The following is a 24,144-nucleotide window of genomic DNA, read 5'->3' on the forward strand; positions in this document are numbered from 1 at the left end:
CCTTACAAGATTCCTCCTCCATCCTAACCCACTCTACCCCTTCTCCTTCCCACCACTGCCGCACCTTGTCTACATTCGCCGCCCAATAATAATGAAGCAAGTTTGGCAACGCCAACCCCCCCTGCTGCCTCTGTAGCAGGGTCCTCCCCACCCTCAGCACCTCCCCGCCAATACAAAGTCAGAGATGATTGTGTCCACTTTCTGAAAAAAGGCCTTTGGTATAAAGATCGGGCGAGCCTGAAAGATAAACAAGAACCTCGGCAGAATATTCATTTTCACCACTTGGACCCTCCTCGCCAACGTTAAGTGCAGTGTATCCCACCTCTTAAGATCCTCCCTAGCCTTCTCCACCAACTTCGTTAAGTTCTACTTATGGAGCCCCGTCCATTCCCTCGCCAGTACAGCACCGCCTTGGCCTTGTTGAAACCTGCCCGCCGTTTTGCCAACTCGGCTCCGATGTCCTGATAAATCCGGACGTTAATTCCCTCCCAGTCGCAGCTGCGCTTCCCCCTGGCCCACCTTGGAATTTTCTCTTTCTCTGCAAATTTATGGAGTCTCACTATCACCGCCCGCGGCGGCTCCCCAGCTTTAGGCTTTTGCCTCCGAGACCTATGCGCTGGGTCCACCTCGGGTGCCTTATCTAGCACCCCTTCTGCCACCAATCCCGCCAGCATCCTCGAGAAGTACCTCGTGGCACTCACACCTTCCACTCCTTCAGGCAGGCCCACTATTCGCAGGTTCTGCCTTCTCGAGGCATTCTCCTGCTCCTCCACCTTTGCCCTCAGCGTTTTACAAAGGTCTCCTAGGAGCCTCACCTCCGCCTCCAGAGCCACCACACGATCGCTGTGGTCTGAGATCTCTCCTTCAGTCTCCCGAATCTGTGACCCCTGCACACCAAACACCTCTCCATCCGCTCCAAAGTACTCTTCAGGGGTGCCACATCTTCTGCAATGGCCTTTGCATGATCCTCATGCATTTCTTTCCTCTGTTTGTGGAAATCCTCCTTGATAAAAATCATCAGTTCCTGTATGTGGGGCCTTACAGCTTGTCCCTCCCCCGCCTGCATGCTGGAAGAGACTGTCAGTGAAGCACAAGACTGTTTCAACTTTCCAGCCAAACCTCTCACTGTTTTCTGCCGGGTCTGGTGAACAAAAGACATACCATTCCAGGGGTAAACTATTCCTCTCACATTCACCTACGCCTTTTCATCAAAATTCCACCCGGATCTGGGTGAAAAGAGCCCTTTTCTGTGACTTTGAACAGGAACAGCCCTTTATGTGACCAATCACTCCCTGGTTAGAAGCGAAAATCGAGTAACTTTAAAAGTTGACTACGCAAACCAGAGATTTTGGAATAAGCGCTACAGCCTATTTTTTTTTTTTTTTTTTAAACCAAAAAGCACCTCTGCTTAGGGACAGGTGACAAGACAACAAAGGAGTTCAGTTTTACCCCTTTCTCCTGTCTGTAACACTGAGTCCTAAAATCTTAATGATGGGTATAGAAAGGAAGGGAAGCAAATATTCTGCTCTGGATTCCGCTCTCTTATGGGACATCTTACCCACATGTCCAAAAAGCCGATGGCTGAGAATCAACCGTTCAGTCACATGCAGACCAACGGCAGAATCTCACAACCCTGAGAGAATATCATTCTCAGATCTAGGGACAATCTATGAAGGCACATCCACCCATGGTGAGCACAGCAGGTTTCTTCCTTCCACTGTTGGGGAAAGGTATGATCCTCCTGCTCCTGAATGCACCCAGCAATAATTCAAGGGTTCCATCATTAAATCTAGGTACCGACCTTGCTCACTGTGCACCTACCCTAAACACCTTGTGGTTCCTCCAAATCCCATTTCTCTGTTATCCTTTTAAACAATTGAGATCACGTCATGGTTTAGCACAGTGAGCTAAATTGCTGATCAGCTAAATCGCTGGCTTGTAATGCAGAACAAGGCCAGCAGCGCGGGTTCAATTTCCGTACCGGCCTCCCCGAATAGGTGCTGGAATGTGGCGACTAGGGGCTTTTCACAGTAACTTCATTAAAGCCTATTCGTGACAAGCGATTATTATTATTATTATGTGGGTGCACAGCAGACCTGCTGTGTGGTGTAGAGGCGCAGAATCCGGAAGTGCATTGCCTCAATCAAGCGGCAACGGGAAAATCCAATGAGCTGATTTCACTTCTGGGTTTCACCCCTGTAATTCCGCCCCAACCAGAAGACACCATCACTTTAATGTCCGGGGCCCTGAGGCTGTTGATTGTGCTATTTTTGATTTTTCCTGCCTTTCCTCTTATTGAAATTGATGAGGTGATTGAAAGAGACTGATTTGATTGTGCATTTTTCTTTCCTCCTCTTTTTAACAATTTAGATCTCAAGACAATGTTTCCTGGGAACTGTATCAGGATTTGAAAACCAGGTAGCAAAGCTATCAGCTTAAGCCCTGATTCCTATTCATTGCTTGCTGGACATGCTTTGATAGTTTTGGTTAAGGCATTGATTTTTCTAATAACGGATATCCTTTTCTGCTACTGGGCGACTTGCATGTTCGTGTTCCAGTTCTCTCCCATTTAAATTGACTGTTCTGTTCTTATCTATAACATTCTTATTGTGTTTCATTATCCCCTCTTCCTCTCCTCAAAGTCTCCATTCCCCCAGTCCACTGGCAGCAAACACCCTGGTGTTCAGTGCCTGCCACAGGTGGTGTTCTGACTGAAGGAACATTTACGGGTTTTCCTTTCCCAATCCTCTGGTAATTTAACCATCAATTTCCCCCAGGCAGGATAGCGTGAATGTTCTACCGTGTGCAGGGGTAATGCCATTCTGCTTTTTTTCTGCTGTGAAACATTTTGCAAATTTTCAGTTGTATAAGCCGGGTTGCTTTTCTTTGTAAAGGATCTCTCAGAAACGCTGATTACAAGGCATTTCTATCGAAGCAATAAATTGGTCTCGTACATGTCAAAAGATTGAATCCCAAACAAATAGAAACTTAGGGTGGGAGAATTTTAACCTGCATAAACTGGTGTTTATGTCAGATGGGAGATTGAAGTGCTTAAAAATCTGAATCCTGACATTGAGCTGCCTCCGACCCATCCACTTCTGGTGTTAATGAAGGTGGGGCAAGGGAGCAACCAACCCACTTCAAGATGGTGGATTGGCAATTTAAGTCATGGAATCAGGCTGCAAGCTGCATTGGTATTCACCATTTTAAATTGAACTGTGGGTGCAGGGTTTCATGAGACTTGAGAACCCAGTGGCTAAACGCAACGGGAGACTGTTGGATGCTGGAGAGGCGAGTGTCTTTCCAGTCACTTCTTGGAACCAGTGTGATGGCTTGGTGAAATCCTGGGTTTGGATATTCCCCATCCTCAACCTCGCTGACCTCTTAATGTGGCCTTCGATTTGCTCTTCACCTCCCAGCCCCTGGCCTCCAGCCACTCCTGTCCATATCCCCTCTTCTCCATTCAGTCTTCGACCCATTTTCCACCCGGCTGTGTGGAACCTACCTGTTCTGTGCCATCCTCTGGCCTGTTCTGTGCCTGACTGGAACAAAGCCTGTCAATCAGGCTGGTTTCTGAGTTGGAAACCTGTCAGTGCTATCATAATTACGCTTTGGAGCTAAATCTCCCTGCTGTGACAGGTCAGCTAAGTTAAAATCCGGCCCTAGATTTCAATCTAGCCTGCCGCCAGTGTAAAATCTTGTTTCTTTCTGTGAGCTTGATTTGTGCAAGAAATTTATTTTATAAATTTTGATGGCTGTGCTGGAGGGCTCGTACTGTTTCCTTTGTTAGTACATCCATATAATCAATTGTAAACTTTCTGTTGGACTGCCCCATAGAAAGTGTACTGAGTTTTCAAATGTATTTCATTGCTTTCTTTGTCACTTTGTACAGTACCAGCTTGAAGCTTGAGCAGAAGACCTGGCACCTGGTCTCTGCCAATGTTGCTCTATAACCAGGGTGTGGGCTATGGACTTGGCACTGCTGGCGGTTTCTTTTCCTTCTTGAGCCTTTTTTTGAGAATTGTGCTTGCAGAAATGCTACTAACGGGGTACAGTCTGGTACTGAACATGACTGCTGGACCTAATGTTGCAATTTGTGGAGCATGTACATTGAAATATCCCCGTGAGCAAGCTAAGACAAACTATACTATTACTATTACCTGGTTTCAGGGAAGGAAATGAGCAGTTAAATGCACCTTTCATTCCGTACATTTTGGAATTAAGCTTGTGCATTGACCTCTGGCTCACTGGCAAAGTTGTGTGTGTTTTGATAGTGTTTAAGGAGCCCCTTGCAATATCCCTGCAATGAAAGCAACAGTGGTAGCAGCTGTTTACTGCAAAGGTTTTAACACAAGAGCTGAGAATTTTCCAATTTCTTCTATTTCAAATGTAAGTATTTGTGACTTATTCATTTTTCATTTAAGGGGCAATTTAGCGTGGCCAATCCACCTACCCTGCACGTCTTTGGATTGTGGGGGCGAAACCCACGCAAACACTGGGAGAATGAGCAAACTCCACATGGATAAGTGACCCAGAGCCGGGATCGACCATGGGACCTCGGCGTCGTGAGGCTGCAGTGCTAACCACTGCGCCACCGTGCTGCCCGCATTTGTGACTTTAATCTCACCTGGCCCATTAGCTGCAAAATTGAAATTCTCACAACTCTTGAGCTTATCACACTGCCGTTGTCTTTTCTTTTCTCAACCTTAGTTACAAAATCCGGATGCAATAGCTGCCTGGATCATTTCTCTCAGAATCCTTATGTACCAAACTCATTATTTTTCCATTATAGAAGTCGATTCACACTTAATACTGCAGCACTTAAAAAATAACATCTGTAACGTTAAATTTATGTTGTGTTGCCAATAAATATACCTGACGTCTAGTGACCTAAAAGTTATTGCAAGAATTTTCCGCACATTAGTTCTGCTTCGTCTCAGATTGTTATGCTTATTTTAATTGGTTGCAGTTTCTCCACAATGGTTCTTATTAGCATTGAGTTTGATAATGCTGATACGAGAGCCTCGGTGGAGGGAGCTAAATCCATTTCAAATTGGACAGGAACATGTTTTTTAATTGCCGCTAATTATGTTCTAAATACTGTGGTTTAAGATCGTCACAGGAACGACCGGCAAACTCATCCTCGACGGATCCAATATCCTATCTCCACAAGAACAAGGAACTTTCCAATTATTGCAACTTACTACAAGAGCATTATCACCAATGTTATGTAAAAGGTAATGGAAGTCCCCAGGCCTTGCTCCCCAATGACACATTAACTCAACGCCCAATACCCCCAATTCACGGCAGCAGTTTAAGATTTTGGATATCGCAAAACGTGAACAATATTACTTTATGTTTATGTATATAAAAGTTAATGAATAATGACATGGTGCAGACTATAAATATAAATTCTCAGCAATTTCTTTCTTGAGGACTTGTGAGCTGATGCTTGTTGATGTTTTGAAAAAAAGGCAAACCTTCTCCCCATATATAATTCACATTCTTACTTATTGGTTTATATAAGGGACAGCACTGGCTGCCTTTAGAAAAATTGGAAGCAACTAATTGATTCCAAGGCAACCCGATAAGGTGGCGGGGCCCGAGTCAAATCCCATGCTATTAAAACATTTAAAATGCCGGTTACATTTAACTTGTTCGACACCGTGTTTTGAAAGGGCTCACCTTGGGGGCACATAACTCTAATTTTTCAGTTCTGTTGGTAAAAATATCATGGACTGTATTCAAATTTTACTTATGTTAATTAACTTCTATTAGAAATTAAAAACTAAATCTTCAGCCCTTCTCACAGCATCAGATTAATCCCAGTTAAAATTATGAATGGTATCTTCTATCTACTCATGTGCACTATAGTTATATATGTTAAAGGTGCTGGATTAATTGCAGGTGTTCTTGTTTAACCCAATTCTTAACGAATTCTTAACGCACCCCCACATTGTGTTTTCTGTCTAATATAAAGGTGAAAGGTGATTGCATCCCCTGTGCAGGAATGGGTGTTTTTTGCGGTTTGATCCAATGCTGACAATTGAACTTGCTGTATTTGTGATGCGGGATTACTTGGTTTGAAAAAATTATGGAGCAAGTGTTCCATTCCCAAAATTGATTTCACTCACTTTAATGGGCATAATATTGACCAGAAGTTTTGATGAGGGGAGGAGATGCTTATTTTGAGTGGAATTTTATCTGTAAGATGCTATTTTCTTTTATTCTTAAAGGTATATTTCGGAGTTTACAGCAATCTTATTACATCAGCTCTCAGGACTTACTTACAGCTATGGACTACTGTGAGGAATTGCTGCAGGAGATTGATATCACCACTTTTCTGCAGACACTTTGTGGACACATCCGAATGTTCCGTGAAAGTCATGACTTGCAGCTTTGGAATGATCATGAATCCAACCCTACAACATTTGTGATTGGAGGAGTAGAACCTGAGGAAGAGAGGGTGCAGAGGGGTGTTCTTGCATCTACTTCAAGGTAACCTATTTCTAGTTGTCCGCTTACCTCCCAGCCAGCACATTTTAAATAAAGGTTGAACCTACGGTGGTATTTACCAGCTGTCTGCCAATGTGGTCTGATTTATAGGTCACAAAAGCAGATTAGGAGCATCAGGATTAAAGATCCTGCCTTGATGTAATCCCACACATTCAAACCTTTTAATTTCTTTTTTTTTTAAATAATATTTTATTGAAAATTTTTGGTCAACCAACACAGTACATTGTGCATCCTTTACACAACATTGTAACAATACAGATAATAATGACCTTTTTAAATTTAAACAAAAACAACAACAAATAAATAAATATTAAATAACAAAAAATAAAAACTAGCCCTAATTGGCAACTGCCTTGTCTCAGGCCACCCCCCCCCCCCCCCCCCCAAGTCCTGGGCCGCTGCTGCTGCCTTCTTTGTTCTCCCCTATCTATCTTTCCGCAAGATATTCGACGAACGGTTGCCACCGCCTAGTAAACCCTTGAGCCGACCCCCTTCGGACGAACTTAATCCGCTCTAACTTTATGAACCCCGCCATATCATTTATCCAGGTCTCCACCCCCGGGGGCTTGGCTTCTTTCCACATTAGCAATATTCTGCGCCGGGCTACTAGGGACGCAAAGGCCAAAACATCGGCCTCTTTCGCCTCCTGCACTCCCGGCTCTTGTGCAACCCCAAATATAGCCAACCCCCAGCTTGGTTCGACCCGGACTCCTACTACTTTCGAAAGCACCTTTGTCACCCCCATCCAAAACCCCTGTAGTGCCGGGCATGACCAAAACATATGGGTATGATTCGCTGGGCTTCTCGAGCACCTCGCACACCTATCCTCCACCCCAAAAAAAATACTGAGCCGTGTTCCAGTCATATGTGCCCTGTGTAATACCTTAAACTGAATCAGGCTTAGCCTGGCGCACGAGGACGACGAGTTTACCCTGTTTAGGGCATCTGCCCACATCCCCTCCTCAATCTCCTCCCCTAGCTCTTCTTCCCATTTCCCTTTTAGTTCGTCCATCATAGTCTCCCCTTCGTCTCTCATTTCCCTATATATATCCGACACCTTACCGTCCCCCACCCATTTCTTTGAGATGACTCTGTCCTGCACCTCTTGTGTCGGGAGCTGCGGGAATTCCCTCACCTGTTGCCTCGCAAAAGCCCTCAATTGCATGTACCTGAATGCATTCCCTTGGGGCAACCCATATTTCTCGGTCAGCGCTCCCAGACTCGCAAACTTTCCATCCACAAATAGATCTTTCAATTGCGTTATACCTGCTCTTTGCCACATTCCATATCCCCCATCCATTCCCCCCGGGGCAAACCTATGGTTGTTTCTTATCGGGGACCCCCCCAGTGCTCCGGTCTTTCCCCTATGTCGTCTCCACTGTCCCCAAATCTTCAGTGTAGCTACCACCACCGGACTCGTGGTATAGTTCCTTGGTGAGAACGGCAATGGGGCTGTCACCATAGCCTGCAGGCTGGTCCCCCTACAGGACGCCCTCTCTAATCTCTTCCACGCCGCTCCTTCCTCCTCTCCCATCCACTTACTCACCATTGAAATATTAGCGGCCCAATAATACTCACTTAGGCTCGGTAGTGCCAGCCCCCCCCTATCCCTACTACGCTGTAAGGATCCCTTCCTCACTCTCGGAGTCTTCCCGGCCCAAACAAATCAGCTCCCCCCTAACCACCGCCTTCAACGCCTCCCAGACCACTCCCACCTGAACCTCCCCATTGTCATTGAGTTCCAAGTACTTTTCAATGCATCCCCTCACCCTTAAGCACACCCCCTCATCCGCCATTAGTCCCATGTCCATTCTCCAGGGTGGACGCCATCTTGTTTCCTCCCCTATCTCCAAGTCTACCCAGTGTGGGGCATGATCCGAAATGGCTATAGCCGTATATTCCGTTCCCCTCACCCTCGGGATCAATGCCCTACCCAACACAAAAAAAGTCTATGCGTGAATAGACTTTATGGACATAGGAGAAAAACGAGAACTCCTTACTCCTAGGTCTACTGAATCTCCACGGGTCCACCCCTCCCATCTGCTCCATAAAATCCTTAAGCACCTTGGCTGCTGCCGGCCTCCTACCAGTCCTGGACTTCGACCTATCCAGCCTTGGTTCCAACACCGTGTTAAAGTCTCCCCCCATTATCAGCTTTCCGGTCTCTAGGTCTGGGATGCGTCCTAGCATTCGCCTCATAAAATTGGCATCGTCCCAATTCGGGGCATACACGTTTACCAACACCACCATCTCTCCCTGTAATTTGCCACTCACCATCACGTATCTGCCCCCGTTATCCGCCACTATAGTCTTTGCCTCGAACATTACCCGCTTCCCCACTAATATAGCCACCCCCCTGTTTTTCGCATCCAGCCCCGAATGGAACACCTGCCCTACCCATCCTTTGCGCAACCTAACCTGATCTATCAGTTTCAGGTGCGTTTCCTGTAACATGACCACATCTGCTTTAAGTTTCTTAAGGTGTGCGAGTACTCGTGCCCTCTTTATCGGCCCGTTAATCCCCCTCACGTTCCACGTGATCAGCCGAGTTGGGGGGCTTCCCACCCCCCCCCCTTGCCGGTTAGCCATCATCTTTTTCCAGCTTCTCGCCCAGTTCCCACGCAGCTGTATTTCTCCCAGACGGTGCCCCCCCGCCCATCCTTTCCCGTACCCACTCCCCCCTTTCCCCAGCAGCAGCAACCCAGTAATTCCCCCCTCCCCCCCCCCCGCTAGACCCCCCGCTAGTGTAATTACTCCCCCCATGTTGCTCCCAGAAGTCAGCAAACTCTGGCTGACCTCGGCTTCCCCCCGTGATCATGGCTCGCCCCGTGCGGCGCCCCCTCCTTCCTGCTTCTCTATTCCCGCCATAATTATCATAGCGCGGTAACCAAGCCCGCGCCTCTCCCTCGGCCCCGCCTCCCATGGCCAACGCCCCATCTCCTCTCCCTCCCCACCTCCCCCCATCACCACCTGTGGGAGAAAGAAAAGTTACCATACCGCAGGATTAATCATACAATCCCTCTTCGCCCCCCCCCCACTCGTCCCACCACTTTGTCCAAACGTTCATTTTCGTAGTCCAATCATTCCAATTTTTCTTCTACAATAAAAGTCCACACTTCATCCGCCGTCTCAAAGTAGTGGTGCCTCCCTTGATATGTGACCCACAGTCTTGCCGGTTGCAGCATTCCAAACTTTATCTTTTTTTTGTGAAGTACCGCTTTGGCCCGATTAAAGCTCGCCCTCCTTCTCGCCACCTCCGCACTCCAATCTTGATAGACGCGGATCACCGCGTTCTCCCATTTACTACACCGAGTTTTCTTCGCCCATCTAAGGACCATTTCTCTATCCTTAAAACGGAGAAATCTCACCACTATGGCTCTGGGAGCTTCTCCTGCTCTCGATCCTCGCACCATAACTCAGTATGCTCCCTCCACCTCCAGCGGACCCGTCGGGGCCTCCACTCCCATTAACGAGTGCAGCATCGTGCTCACATATGCCCCGACGTCCGCCCCCTCCACACCTTCAGGAAGGCCAAGAATCCTCAAGTTGTTCCTCCTTGCGTTATTTTCCAGTGCCTCCAACCTCTCCACAGATCGTTTCTGGTGTGCCTCCTGTATCTCCGACTTAACCACCAGGCCCTGTATATCGTTTTCATTCTCTGCTGCTTTCGCCTTCACGACCCGAAGCTCCTGCTCCTGGGTCTTTTGTTCCTCTTTCAGCCCTTCAATCGCCTGTAATATCGGGGCCAACAACTCTTTCTTCATTTCCTTTTTTATCTCCTCCACGCAGCGTTTCAAAAACTCTTGTTGTTCAGGGCCCCATATGAAACTGCCACCTTCCGACGCCATCTTGGTTTCTGCTTGCCTTCCTTGCCGCTGCTCCAAAGGATCCGCTGCAATCCGGCCACTTTCCTCTCCTTTTTCCATCCGTGTCCAGGGGGAACACCCTTCTGGTTTACCGCACGGTGTTTTCAGCCGTTAAAATTGCCGTTGGGGCTCCTATCAAGAGCCCAAAAGTCCGTTTCACAGGGAGCTGCCGAAACGAGCGACTCAGCTGGTCATCGCCGCACCCGGAAGTCCAAACCTTTTAATTTCTGATGGGTAACAAATAACTTGCTGAAATATCTGTAAAAGCATGCATATAATTTCTCTTCGCTTGCGCTGTCCAAGCTATTGTAATTTATTTTCCTACACTAATTTGATTGTTCCATTTATGTTGTCATCGGAGGTATCCTATATCATTGAGTAGGCTGTAAAAATATTGTGCCTAGTTTTAGATGCTGTATTTTAGAACGGATATTAAGACCATGGAGAGGGTATAGAAGAGACTGACTTCTATGGAGAGGTTCCTGAAGTTTTAGCTATGAGGGAGGCTACAGAAACAAAAACAAATTAAAGGGGATCATACTGAGATATTCAAAATTATTGGATAAGCTATTCCCATTGCTGAGTGATGAGAAGGCATAAATTTGCTATCATCCCCCCCAAAAAAGGAAAGGTGGTACATTGGTTACCACTGCTGTCTCACAGCGCCAGGGTTCGATTCCAACCTGGGTGACTGTGTGGAGTTTGCACTTTCTCCCCATGTCTGCATGGGTTTCCTCCGCGTGCTCTGGTTTCCTCTCGCAGTCCAAAGATGCGCAGATTAGTTGGATTGGCCATGCTAAATTACCCCTTGGGATGCTTCTTCAGAGAGTCTGTACAGACCTGATGGGCCGAATGGCCTCTTTCTGCACTGTAGGAATGCTAAGAGATTAGGAGAATTACTTTTGATACAACAGAATACAGTCTGAGAAACATTAGTGAAAGGTGAATTAAAATAGCTTTTAAAAGGCGATCAATATTTGTAAAATGAAAAACTTAGAAGAATATTGAGAAAGGCAAGAGAATGGAAGAATGTGACCAGCTCTTTCAGAGAATTGCAATGGCCTCACCTGTGCAGTAAAACATTACAACTTAGGGCAGGAGTTCCAGAGAACAAGGCAAAGGCTCTGCCACCAGGCTCGGAGGGTCTGTAAGGCCTAATTCTTCTATTACTCACGTTCCTATTGTCTTTTAACTATCGTAAACGGTCATCAGTATTCTTCGTGGAGTGTAAGCGTGGCTGGCAAAGCTACGTGGCCCGTCAGCATACACTGCCATTTAATAAGATCATGGCTAATCTACTCCATGAAGAAGTAGAGTCTGCCCTACCATTCAATAAGATTGTGGTTGTTCTTCTCCCTTAATTCACCTTCCATCGTATTGCCATATCCCTTGATTCCCTTAGTATTGAAAATATCTATTAAAGTAATTCTTGAAGTTGCTTAACAACTGAGCATCCACAGACCTGTGGGGCAGGCAATTCCTAAGGTTTACAATCCTTTGTGTGAAGACATTTCTTCTCATCTCAATCCTAATGAACAACCCCTTTGTCCTGAGATTATGATTTTAGTTTTAGATTCTCCAACCTTGTCAAGACCCTCTAAAAAAAATTTATATGTCAATTTTACAGCAGCAGCTTTTATACTTCCCACTTAAATTCTCAGTTTCAGTTCTTCTTCCTGTGCTGCGATCTAATTATTGATCACTGTACATATCTGAGTTTTTTCTGTTTCCTGATCTCAGTTTCGCTGCTTCTTGTCAATAAGCCAAGACGTTGGTTCAGAGCAAGATCTTATTCAGCAAAGGAGGAACCACTTGACTTGCACATGATCTGAACTGGAAAAAAATTGACAGATTTCCCTGGGTGTATTTCTTTTCCGTTTTCCTTCCTCGTAATTTAAGGGAACTTTTTATTTGTATCTGAAATTTAAAGTTTGATCAAAGAATAAAGAAGACAATGGGTGAGATCTTCCAGATGTTCACACCGGAGAGATCTTCCAGTGCCGCCAATGGCACACCCCCACAGTGGGTTTCCCGGCAGCAAGGAGTGGATTCAATGGGAAATCCCATTGACAGTGGCGGAATCAGGAGGTCCCGCTGCCGGCCAATGATGGGCCGTCTCCCGCCACCAAGAAGCATGCCACAGGGAGGCCAGAGAATCTTGCCCTATATCCAAGGCAATATCTAACAAATATACCTAGATTGTTTATGTTTACTTCTAATGAAGGGCGCTGCATGCTATCTAAAGATATAAATATGGTTTTGTGGGGTTCTGTTAAGACAGTTTCACTTTTTATTCTTACTATTTTGTTCTTGAGGTTCGTGGTTGAAAAATAGTTTTAATAAAGTGACAGCTTGAAATACAACAAGGTTTTAAAGTAGAAAAGAAAATCTTTACTTTTAGACTTGCAAATAGACTACTGCATGCAAACTTTAGGGTAATGATCATTGTGAAGAGAGCTGTAGTGAAGGACTGAGTAATCAAATATTAACAAGTGTAAGTCTAAGAAGGCTGTCAAGTGAAGAACATGGTGATAATTTACCATGTGCGCCAAGGTAGCTAGTAGAGAGGAAACCAGAAGAAGCATTCAGTGGAACTTAAAATTCTAACCAATTTTCATCTCTCAGTTGTAAGTTGTGTTCCTTAGGATTGCTATAGAAATAGTTGGTGTGGAAATGTTTTGATCCTGAGCAACTTTGCAAATAAAACCATTGTGTATGCCTTTAATTCTGAAACTTGACAGCATGCGTTAACATGTTTGAGTAGCCTAGTTATATAGAGTTGCACAGATTTTACAGCACAGAAGCAAGCATTCCGTGCTGCCATTTATCCACACGATAAATCCCATCTATCTCCAACTAATCCTATCAGCATGTCCTTTTATTCCTGTCTTCCTTATGTACTCCTGTAACTTCCGCTTCAATAAATCTATGCTACCTGCCTCAACTCCTCCTTCTTTAAGTAAGTTCCACATTCTTACTTGTCTTTGGGTAAAGAGCTTTCTCCTGAATTCCCTATTGGATTTATTGGTGACTGTTTTATATTTATGACCTCCAGATTTGTTCTCCCACAAGTGGAAACATCTCTACGTCTCCCCTATCAAGCCATTTTTTGTAATTTTAAGAGCCTTTAATATTTCTGTGAAAGGGTCTGTGACTTGGTCCACTGTTCTCTGCAATTTCACTGAAATTTGCTTCTGGATCTGAGCGACCATCTAATCATCTTGTAGCTTTCATTCAAATTGTTACCAATTCAAAGTCCCCACGTCTCTTGGAAGTTGTTCATGCTAATGAAACAATTTTAAATTGCCATATGTGAATTTGATTGAAGCAATAAACCGGAGAGAAAAAAAGATGATGAAGTTGATAGCAGCTGCTGTGAGTTGAATTATACTGCATTATTGCTTCATAAATTTCAGTTGGGAGTTACATGCCCCGTGAACACTTCTGATCCTGAAATCTCAAAGTGATAAATGACCATTAACTGGGTAATCATGTCTATTCATTAGGCTGACGTGACTGAGTTTGCTGCAGCTTTATCTTGCCTGGCAAACTGAAATTCTTCTTAAAATGTTCTGAATCCGTTTCAATGCAGATTTGCTCCACCCAACCCAAGGTAGCTTTTAGAATGGAGGGGGAACCTATGATCACTAAGATTAAATATGTCGCAGGAAATTCTCTTGGCGAGAATTTTCTGTCACTGTTTGACGGGTGATCATGTTGTGAGATGAAACAATAACTAATCACACTGACGTTTTTCTTAGTTACTGCTTCCATGTCAGTCTTCCTGAGCAATATCAGGTGGCTGTGAATATCTGAGAAGCTTCTGTTATTAATGACTATCCTTTGTCAGATTGCCAGCAACAATAACAACTAGTATTTATATAGCACAGTTAATGTAATAAAATGTTCCAAAGTGTGTCACAAAAGCATTCTAAACCAAAGTTTGACACCAAGCCACATGAAAGGGGAAGATGATCAAAAGCTAGTTATGAAGTAATTTTTTTAGAAGCACCTTAAAGGAGGAAAGAAAATTAGAGAGGCGGAGACGTTTACGGAGGGAATTCCAGATCTTAAAGCCTTGAAAACTGAAGGCATGGCTGCCAATAGTAGAGCGAATAATATTTAGGTTGCTCAAAAATGCAGAATTAGAGGAAGGCAGATATCCCAGAGGGTTGTAGGGTTGGAGACGAATACAGAAATAGGGAGGTAAAATGGATGGCTTTGAGAATTTTAAAATTGAGGCATTGCTTAAACTGGAACCAACTTAGATCAGTGAACACAGGAGTGGTAAATGAAGTAGGATTAGTGGAAATTAGGATATAGGTAGAGTTGTTCGATAATGTCAACGACCACTACTACCACCACCATGTATTTATATAACGCCTCTATTGCAATTACATTTTGCTGAGCATTTGATAGGCATGAAAATAGGCACCACAACTAAACCTATGTGAAATATTTAATATATAGGAGTTTTCACAGGTGAATGAAAAAGTAATTCAATTTTGGGAAGTTACCAGAGAAGACACTTAGTGTTGTGCTTGGTACTGAACGGGAAATGTATCTATTCTTTATGCGAATGATCACATAAACAATTGAGATTGTTGTATTGTCAGATTTTAATTTCTAAAGTCCCTTGATTCTGTTATCAGTATAGAGACTGAAGACCTCAGTGAGCAAGATTTGAAGAGTGTCCAGTCCAGTGTTGCCTCTCCGGTGACGCATGAAGAACCAAAAGTGAAGAAGATCTATCCAGAATTTTCCCTATCCCTGCTTCAGTCCAGCCAACAGTGCGAGGTCTACCCCAACTTGCACAAAATCATTCAGGTATTACAGTGAGATTCAGCAGCAACTTTCATAACTTGTATTAGTGTAAGGACAATGGAGCAATCATTAAAACAGTGAGGATGGAGAGGAGTGCATCACCATTCTTAAAAATAGAGGCTGAAGGCAGCACGGTGGCACAGCATTGCTGCCTCACGGCGCTGAGGTCACAGGTTCAATCCCGGCACTGGGTCACTGTCCGTGTGGAGTTTTCACATTCTCCCCGTGTTTGCATGGGTTTCGCCCCCACAACCCAAAAGATGTGCAGGGTCGGTGGATTGGCCATGCTAAAGTGCCCCTTAATTGGAAAAAATTAATTGGGTGCTCTAAATTTATATTTTAAAAAATAGAGGCCGAGATGTTCCAGGGCAGTCCGCTAGTCGCAGGATTCGCAATGGTCGACTGAATCCCTCGTCTGGCCAAAATGCAACGTCTCTGGACCAGCCCCGCCAGCAAGTTGGGTTTCCCGTTGCACCTACCGAGCTTTTCTCCCCAACCCAGCGGAACCATGCAAACAGCTCAGTAGAGCTGTTTTATATCTCATTCATGGGCAGGACACCCAATTCACTAATCAGCTGGGATGCTCCAGCCTCCCAACTCCCACCTGAGAGTCCCCCCAACGTGCCAGTCTTGACGAAGGTGGACAGGACAACTTGTAACCTGAATGGTGGCAAGGTGTTATGTACCCTCCTAACAATTACCTCCAGGGTGCCAAGGGAGGTCGGGGGGGCTTGTCCTGGGCTGGAGGGGCTCAGGTCAGAGGTCTTTCCTGTGATGGGACTTATTTGGTTACTCTCCCTACCTGCGGCATTTAAGCCCTTTAAACAGGTCAAAAATTACAGTTTTCTCATAATAACGTGAAAGTGTTCTCTTCTGTATCATTTAAAACATATGTCAGTGTGCCAAGTTTAAAGGACTGTGAGATGAAGGTAAAAGTTTTTTTAAACCTTTGTAGGGGTTTACCCAATCAATTTAATTGCTCTTTAAAGTATGGAAGTCTGTGTGTATACCCAGAAGGCTGAAAGCTTTGAACTGCATTGTTTACATTCAATTTCATGCCCCATTGCCTTCTAAAATCTTTTTGATTGACAGGTCCAAACAGTTTCAAAGGGGAGATTTGGATTGTTAATTTATATAGTTCTGCAGGGATCCATTAACTCAGGATAGCAGGTGTTTTCCTTCGCGTGATGCTGCCTTTTGTTCTCGAGTGCTTCCCAGAAAGTGCAGCTGTCCTGAACTTTCTAGGAAGCACTTGGGAACATGAGACAGGAAAGACCCATGACCCGAGACCCTCCAGTCCAGCATAAGTCCCCTGACTCCCATCTCCAATGAAGGACCTCCCTCGGCATCCTGGATTGTTGGGCGGATACTCACCACCCCTTGGATACAAGGTGCCATGTTGGCACTGCCAAGGGGGTGGCCAGAGAAAAAGGGGGGAGGGGAGGATGCTGAAGGGGAGATATTGGGGGTGGGGGTAAGAGAGGAGGGGTTGATGTGAGGGCTGGGGAAGCGGGTGCTAAATGGAGGGTTGGTCTGAGTGATGGGGGTTGCGGTCTGGGTGGAGGTGGGGGGGTGTGAGAGGTTTCTTTCCAGCGATTCGGGTGGGGGGGGGTGACCTGACAACGATTGGGGGTGGGCAGGGGTTGGCGGCAACAGCTTTTTCCAAGTGCCATCGCATGGCACGTCGGGGTCACTCCTAGTGCAGCTAGGTTTCCCCGTTGGTGGGAGCACTTAGTTGCGGATTGGGAGAATCTCGTCCAGAGTATTCGGAAGTAAGTTTTGAAGGATAAAGAACAGTAGAATGGGAGTATGAGATTAAAGGGATGATGTAAGGTGGCTTAGTGGTAATGTCACTGGATGAGTAATCCAGAGACCCAGAATACTGCTCTTGGGCCCCAGGTTCAAATCCCGTCATTTCAGATGGTGAAATTTGAAATCAATAAAAATCTGGAATTAATAGTCTGGTTTATTGTTGTAAGAACCCATTGGTTTACTCGGTGGGCTAAATCGCTGGCTTGCAATGCAGAACAATGCCAGCAGCGCGGGTTCAATTCCCGTACCGGTCTCCCCGAACAGGCGCCGGAATGTGGCAACTTGGGGCTTTTCACAGTAACTTTATTGAAGCCTACTTGTGACATTAAGCGATTATTATTATTATTATGATGCACTTTAGGGAAGGAAATCTGCTATCCTTACCCGGTCTGGCCTACATGTGACTCCGGACCCACAGCAATGTGGTTGACTCTTAACTGCCCCCTCAAGGGTAATTAGGGATGGGCAATAAATGCGACACCCAGGTCCTATGAATGAATTTTAAAAAAAAGACGTTTTGCAAAATAAGTCTTTTTGCAAATAATCACATTCAGAAAATCTATTAACAGCGTTCAATATTGGGTTTATTAGAGTGAAGAATTTATTAGATTTTAACCTAATTCACCTGTGACTTCGTTCAATTCATGATCCTTCACTTGGCAAATCCCTTGATGAACAGGATATTTAAAATTAAAGGGAATGACTGTGGTTAAAATTTATATTTTCATCTTTCTTGCTTTACAACCTGTCTTTTCAGGACAAATTCCTTGAGATTGGGCGACAACATTTCAAGACGGTGCCTTCGAACCCATATTATTTCTTTTACTGTCCTCCTTCAGCTAAGAAAGAGGCAAGTTTGCAATAACCTGAAACATGCACTATAATTGGAATTTGAGTCAGAGATTTTAGTAAAGAAATGATGTTCGGCTATAAATTGGCCCTACTAATGAGATATGCAGATTGTCTGCACTGTAAGTCACAAACTATATTATATGGTTACAAACCGTGACAATCCCCAATGAGATATGCAAATCAGCCATTTTGTTAAGGACACTGAGGGACAGATTGGCAACGCTGTATGGTTATGTCAACTAAAGCCTGATTAGAAACGTTATCTGCTTACAAATGGGGTTAAACCTCACAAGGGATGTGCTTTTCACTTTACTTTTTTCTCTCTAAATTATTTGGGGTATGTTTCATGGACAATGGCATATTCACAGTACTTAACCCACATTTTCATTGTGAGTCTTCCGACGATGTCTGTGGACAGGGTACTTGCGAATTGTGGGGCATCGTGACTGCACAAAGCTGTCCTTATCTGACAATTGTGTGTGGATTTTCTAGAACGGATTACGGGATAGTGAAGAAGATTGGGAAACTACTGATCTCAATAGCAGAGGCCCCCCCCCCCTCGAATTACAGACTGGCATTTTAATAATTCATTTGTGGGATGTGGGCATCGCTGCTTAGGCCGTCATTTATTACCCATCCCTAGTAGCCCTTGAGAAGGTGGTAGTGAGTTGACATTGCAGCTCCACTGCAGCTCCTGAGCTGTAGGTACACCCATAGTGCTGTTAGGGAGGGAAGTCCAGGATTTTGACCCAACGACAGTGAAGGAACGGCGATATGTTTCCAAGTCAGCATGGTGGTGACTTGGAGGAGAACTTCCAGGTGGTGATGTTCCCAGGTATCTGCTGCTCTTGTCATTCTAGATGGTAGTGGTCGTGGATTCCGAAGCTGCTGCCTGAGAAATCTTTGTGAGTTATTGCAGTGCATCTTGTCGATGGTACACATGGTTGCCACTGTTTGTCTGTGGTGGAGGGATTGAATGTTTGTGGAAGGGGTACCAATCAAGCGGCTGCTTTGACCTGGATGGTGTTGAGCTTTTTTTTAATAAATTTTTTTATTGGGTTTTTGCACAAAGTATATTTGCTGTTATGTACATAGAATAGAATATATATTAGAAGAGAAGGGTACACGCAAACATTCAAAAAAAAACCGAAGAAAACAAAAAAAAGTAAGAATAAAAAAGAAATAAAAAATCAAATAATGTAACTGGTAAGGTATTATGCATCAGCTCAACAACAGCAACTCTGTACAATTGGCAAAATTATTTACAACACATGTAGTCATCTGTTAGTGTGTGTGTGTGTGTGTGTGTGGGGGGGGGGGGGGGTGGCTAGATATGCATTTGGGTGCCGGAGAAACAATTACAGAGGGCAGTACTCAAATGGGTTTGGTGTTGGTGTTGTCACTTGCTTCTCCCGGACGGATATCGCTGTTTTTGGCTACCTGGCTATTCTTCTGCTTGTTCGTTGGCCAGAAACAGGTCCCGGAACAATTGGGTGAATGGCTCCCACGTTCTGTGGAAGCCGTCGCCTGACCCTCGGATGGCGAATTTGATTTTCTCCATTTGGAGAGATTCCGAGAGGCCGGACAGCCAGTCTGCAGCTTTGGGTGGTGCTGCTGACCGCCAGTTGAACAGGATTCTGCGACGGGCGATCAGGGAGGCAAAGGCAAGGGCGTCCGCCCTTCTCCCCAGGAATAGATTTGGCTGGTCTGAAACCCCAAAGACCGCCACTTTCGGGCATGGCTCCACCCTCATCCCCACCACTTTGGACATTGCCTCGAAGAAGGCTGACCAGTACCTCGCAAGTCTGGGACAAGACCAGAATATGTGGGCGTGGTTGGCCGGGCCTCCTCGGCACCATTCACATCTGTCCTCCACCTCCGGGAAGAACCTACTCATATGGGTTCTTGTTAAGTGGGCTCTATGTACCACTTTTAGCTGCGTCAGGCTGAGCCTTGCGCACGTGCAGGTGAGTTGACCCTATGCAGTGCTTCGCTCCAGAGTCCCCACCCTATTTCAATCCCCAGGTCCTCCTCCCATTTTTTCCTTGTTGCATCCAGTACGGTGTCGACCCTTTCTACCACTCGGTCATACATGTCGCTACAGTTTCCTTTATCTAGTATGCTTGCGTCCAGTAACTCTTCCAGTAATGTCTGTTGTGGCGGTTGTGGGTAAGTCCTTGTCACCTTTCGTAGGAAGTTTTTGAGTTACAGGTACCTTAGCTCGTTCCCCCTGGCTAGCTGGAATTTCTCTGTCAGTTCATCCAGTGTTGCGATCCTGCCGTCCGTGTACAGGTCCCTGACTGTCAGTGTCCCTCTGTCCTGCCCCCACCTTTTGAAGGTGGCGTCAGTCAGTGCTGGTGTGAACATATGGTTGTTGCAGATGGGAGCTTTGTCCGACATTTTGGTCAGGCCAAATTGCTGCCATAGTTGGTTCCAGGACTGGAGGGTGGCTATCACCACCAGGCTGCTGGAGTGATTTTTGGGTGGGGATGGGAGTGCTGCCGTGGCGAGGGCCCGAAGGGAGGTCCCCATGCAGGAGGCCTCTTCCGCGAGCACCCTCTCGGCTTCTGGCTCCTTGATCCATCCCCTTATTCGCTCGGCAGTTGCTGCCCAGTAGTAGAATTGTAGGTTTGGGAGGGCTAGCGCGCCCCCCCCCCCCCCCCCCCCCCCCCACTCCTAGATTTTGTATTTTGTAGGACCTTCTTTGGGATCCTAGCATTCTTTCCCCCCCTCCCCCCCCCCCCCCCCCCCATATGAACGCCATGATTAGTTTGTCTAGTGCTTTGAAAAAGGCCTTGGGGATGTAGATCGGGATGAATCTGAGTAGGAAGAGGCACCTGGGCAGGACGTTCATTTTGATCGTCTGGACTCTCCCCGCAAGGGAGACTGGGAGTGTGTTCCATCTTTGCAGGTCCTTTTTTACTTCCTCTGTCAGACTGGTGAGGTTCCATTTGTGGTTCCCTTTCCAGTCATGGGCTATTTGGATCCCCAGGTAGCGGAATTTGTGTCGGGCTTGTTTAAACAGCAGTCCCGTTAGTGCTCTCTCTCTCTCTCTCTCTCTCTCTCTCTCTCTCTCTCTCTCTCTCTCTCTCTTACCCCCCCCCCCCCCCCCCCCCCCCCCCACTCTATCCAGGTCATCTGCATAGAGTGAGACTCTGTGCTCTCTGCTGCCCCTTCGGATCCGCCTCCAGCTTTTTGCTGCTCTGAGCGCAATTGCTAGTGGCTCGATCGCTAGAGCGAACAGCAGCGGGGACAGTGGGCATCCTTGTCTGGGGCCCCTGTGCAGCTGGAAGCATCGGGAGTTGGTGTTGTTGGTCCGTACGCTCGCCATGGGAGCGTTGTATAGGAGTTTTACCCAGGAGGTGAATCCTGTTCCAAGCCTGAACCGCTCCAGTACCTCTGAGGTATTTCCATTCGACTCTGAGGACATTACCAGCACAGTAGATAACGGGGAGCCAATGGGTGTGGTATATCTGGATTTCCAGAAAGCTTTTGACAAGGTGCCACACAAAAGATTGCTGCATAAGATAAAGATGCATGGTATTAAGGGTAAAGTAGTAGCATGGATAGAGGATTGGTTAATTAACAGAAAGCAAAGAGTGGGGATTAATGGGTGTTTCTCTGGTTGGCAATCAGTAGCTAGTGGTGTCCCTCAGGGATCAGTGTTGGGCCCACAATTGTTCACAATTTACATAGATGATTTGGAGTTGGGGACCAAGTGCAATGTGTCCAAGTTTGCAGACAACACTAATATGAGTGGTAAAGCAAAAAGTGCAGAGGATAGTCCGCAGAGGGATTTGGATAGGTTAAGTGAATGGGCTAGGTTCTGGCAGATGGAATACAATGTTGACAAATGTGAGGTTATCCATTTTGTTAGGAATAACAGCAAAAGGGATTATTATTTAAATGATAAAATATTAAAACATGCTGCTTTGCAGAGAGACCTGGGTGTGCTCGTGCATGAGTCGCAAAAAGTTGGTTTACAGGTGCAACAGGTGATTAAGAAGGCAAATGAAGTTTTGTCCTTCATTGCTAGGGGGATGGAGTTTAAGACTAGGGAGGGTATGCTGCAATTGTATAAGGTGTTAGTGAGGCCACACCTGGAGTATTGTGTTCAGTTTTGGCCTCCTTACCTGAGAAAGGACGTACTGGCACTGGAGGGTGTGCAGAGGAGATTCACTAGGTTAATCCCAGAGCTGAAGGGGTTGGATTACGAGGAGAGGTTGAGTCGACTGGGACTGTACGCGTTGGAATTTAGAAGGATGCGGGGGTATCTTATAGAAACATATAGAATTATGAAGGGAATAGATAGGATAGAAGCGGGCAGGTTATTTCCACTGGCGGGTGAAAGCACAACTAGGGGGCATAGCCTCAATATAAGGGGAAGTAGATTTAGGACTGAGCTTAGGAGGAACTTCTTCACCCAAAGGATTGTGAATCTATGGAATTCCTTGCCCAGTGAAGCAGTTGTGGCTCCTTCAATAAATGTTTTTAAGATAAAGATAGATAGCTTTTTGAAGAATAAAGGGATAAAGGGTTATGGTGTTCGGGCCGGAAAGTGGAGCTGAGTCCACAAAATATCAGCCATGATCTCATTGAATGGCAGAGCAGGCTCGAGGGGCCAGATGGCCTACTCCGGCTCCTAATTCTTATCATCTTATTTGTGGGACTGGCTAATTTATTTAAAGAAGATTCTGTGTTATGACAGTGAGGTTTCTATGTGTATTGTACTGAACGGGCCACGCTTTCTGGCTTTATGGCACTAGTTTTCCAGCTTGCAAACCTGCAAACAAGATTGGGGACACACTTTGCTATATCCCTTACTCTACCTTGTTCCCTTTTCACAGGATGGATCTGTTTGTATAAAATTTGCATGTTAAGAAATATCATGCTAACCAGGGAAACACCCGCCCCTTTGAATGCTAGACAATGCCTACCTGTTAGACTGTAGTATTCTTTAACCAGAGAGGGACTAAAGGGGAATGATTGTGACGGGTCCCAGTAAGCGTGCTTCAGTGCAGCAAAGCTCGTACCCCATCAGCAGCACAAAATTGTTTTCAAATAAATATTAGCGTTTTTATAAAAAAAAATGTTTTTATTCTCCTTTTTCACATTTTCTTCAGAATTTACCCCCCGCCAATAAGCAGTAAACAGTAACGGATACAATGTCAAACCCCTTATTAACAACAACAATCCCATCCCCCCACACAACAGCCCGCATGACAATATAAGCATCAAATAAAAAAAAACCCCAAAAGGAATCAAATCTCCTATGGTCACCATTAACATATATAGTCCACCCCCTCAACCCCCCCGCTTTCACCCATGAATTGTAACCCCCCCCCCATCCCCCAGACTCCTCCCCTCCACTTCCTCTCGAAAAACACCTCACCCAGCATCGGTCCCTTCCCCCAACTTTTCACCCCGGCTAGGCTCATCGAAACCTGTTCTACCAGGCTCTGATGGCCGCAACCTCTCCCCCCACTTCACTCCCGTTCACTTAAACCAGCCAGTGTGGAGGCCCCTGCTCGGGTCTCCTTCTCCCCTGCCCAGTCCCAGGAAAACAAAGAAATCCCCTTTAACACACAACTGCAGCATAAACACACAAGCCCCAAAGAACCATCATTGCAAAGGAAAGTCCCAACTCTTACCTTGTCCAAATAAACAGCGTTGACTTATTTAGTACACACAACAACATGCAGTGGAAAGATAAAGCTACACACAGCCCTACCAACACCCTGCCCTCAGTACAAGACCAGTCCTCAGTCCCATTTCTCAATTCTGCCACAGCCCTTCTACCTTCGCAAACACCTCCGCCGCTTCTACCGTCTCAAAATATAAATCTTTGGATTTGTAGGTCACCCTCAATTTCGTTGGATACAATATGCCGCACTGCACCTTGCTTTTATACAGTGCCATCTTCACTCAGCCGAAGGCCGCCCGCCTCCTCGCCAACTCCACTGTAAAGTCCTGGTATATGCGTATACCAACTCCAGCCCACTGCACCACCCGCTTCTGCTTTTTGCCCAGCACTGGACCTTCTCCTTCATGCGGTACTTACGGAAACAAACAGTCACTACTCTTAGCGGCTCACTCGCCTTTGGTATAGGCCTCCACGACCTATGAGCCCGATCCAGTTCGTATCAAGAGGAATCTTCCCCCTCTCCCGATAGCTCCGCCAACATCGTGACAAAATACTCCGTCGGCCTCGGGCTCTCCATCCCTTCGGACAGACCCACGATGCTCCGATTCTGCCGCCTGGATCTGTTTTCCA

General features: G+C 45.8%; 1 protein-coding gene across 2 annotated transcripts in view; it reads left to right on the top strand.

Annotated features, from left to right (window-relative positions):
• szt2 (SZT2 subunit of KICSTOR complex) overlaps positions 1–24,144 on the top strand; it is a 292,175-nt gene that overhangs the window by 91,103 nt on the left and 176,928 nt on the right. Inside the window, exons 27-31 of one of the 2 annotated variants that reach the window (XM_072510616.1) lie at positions 2,371–2,418; positions 5,113–5,237; positions 6,237–6,498; positions 15,035–15,209; positions 17,776–17,872. In XM_072510616.1, the coding sequence (XP_072366717.1) occupies positions 2,371–2,418; positions 5,113–5,237; positions 6,237–6,498; positions 15,035–15,209; positions 17,776–17,872 (707 nt within the window). The remainder of the gene's footprint in view (positions 1–2,370; positions 2,419–5,112; positions 5,238–6,236; positions 6,499–15,034; positions 15,210–17,775; positions 17,873–24,144) is intronic. The other variant, XM_072510617.1, reaches the window with a different exon arrangement.

This window comes from Scyliorhinus torazame, chromosome 7 (genome assembly GCF_047496885.1).
Source record: "Scyliorhinus torazame isolate Kashiwa2021f chromosome 7, sScyTor2.1, whole genome shotgun sequence".
Lineage (NCBI taxonomy): Eukaryota > Metazoa > Chordata > Chondrichthyes > Carcharhiniformes > Scyliorhinidae > Scyliorhinus > Scyliorhinus torazame.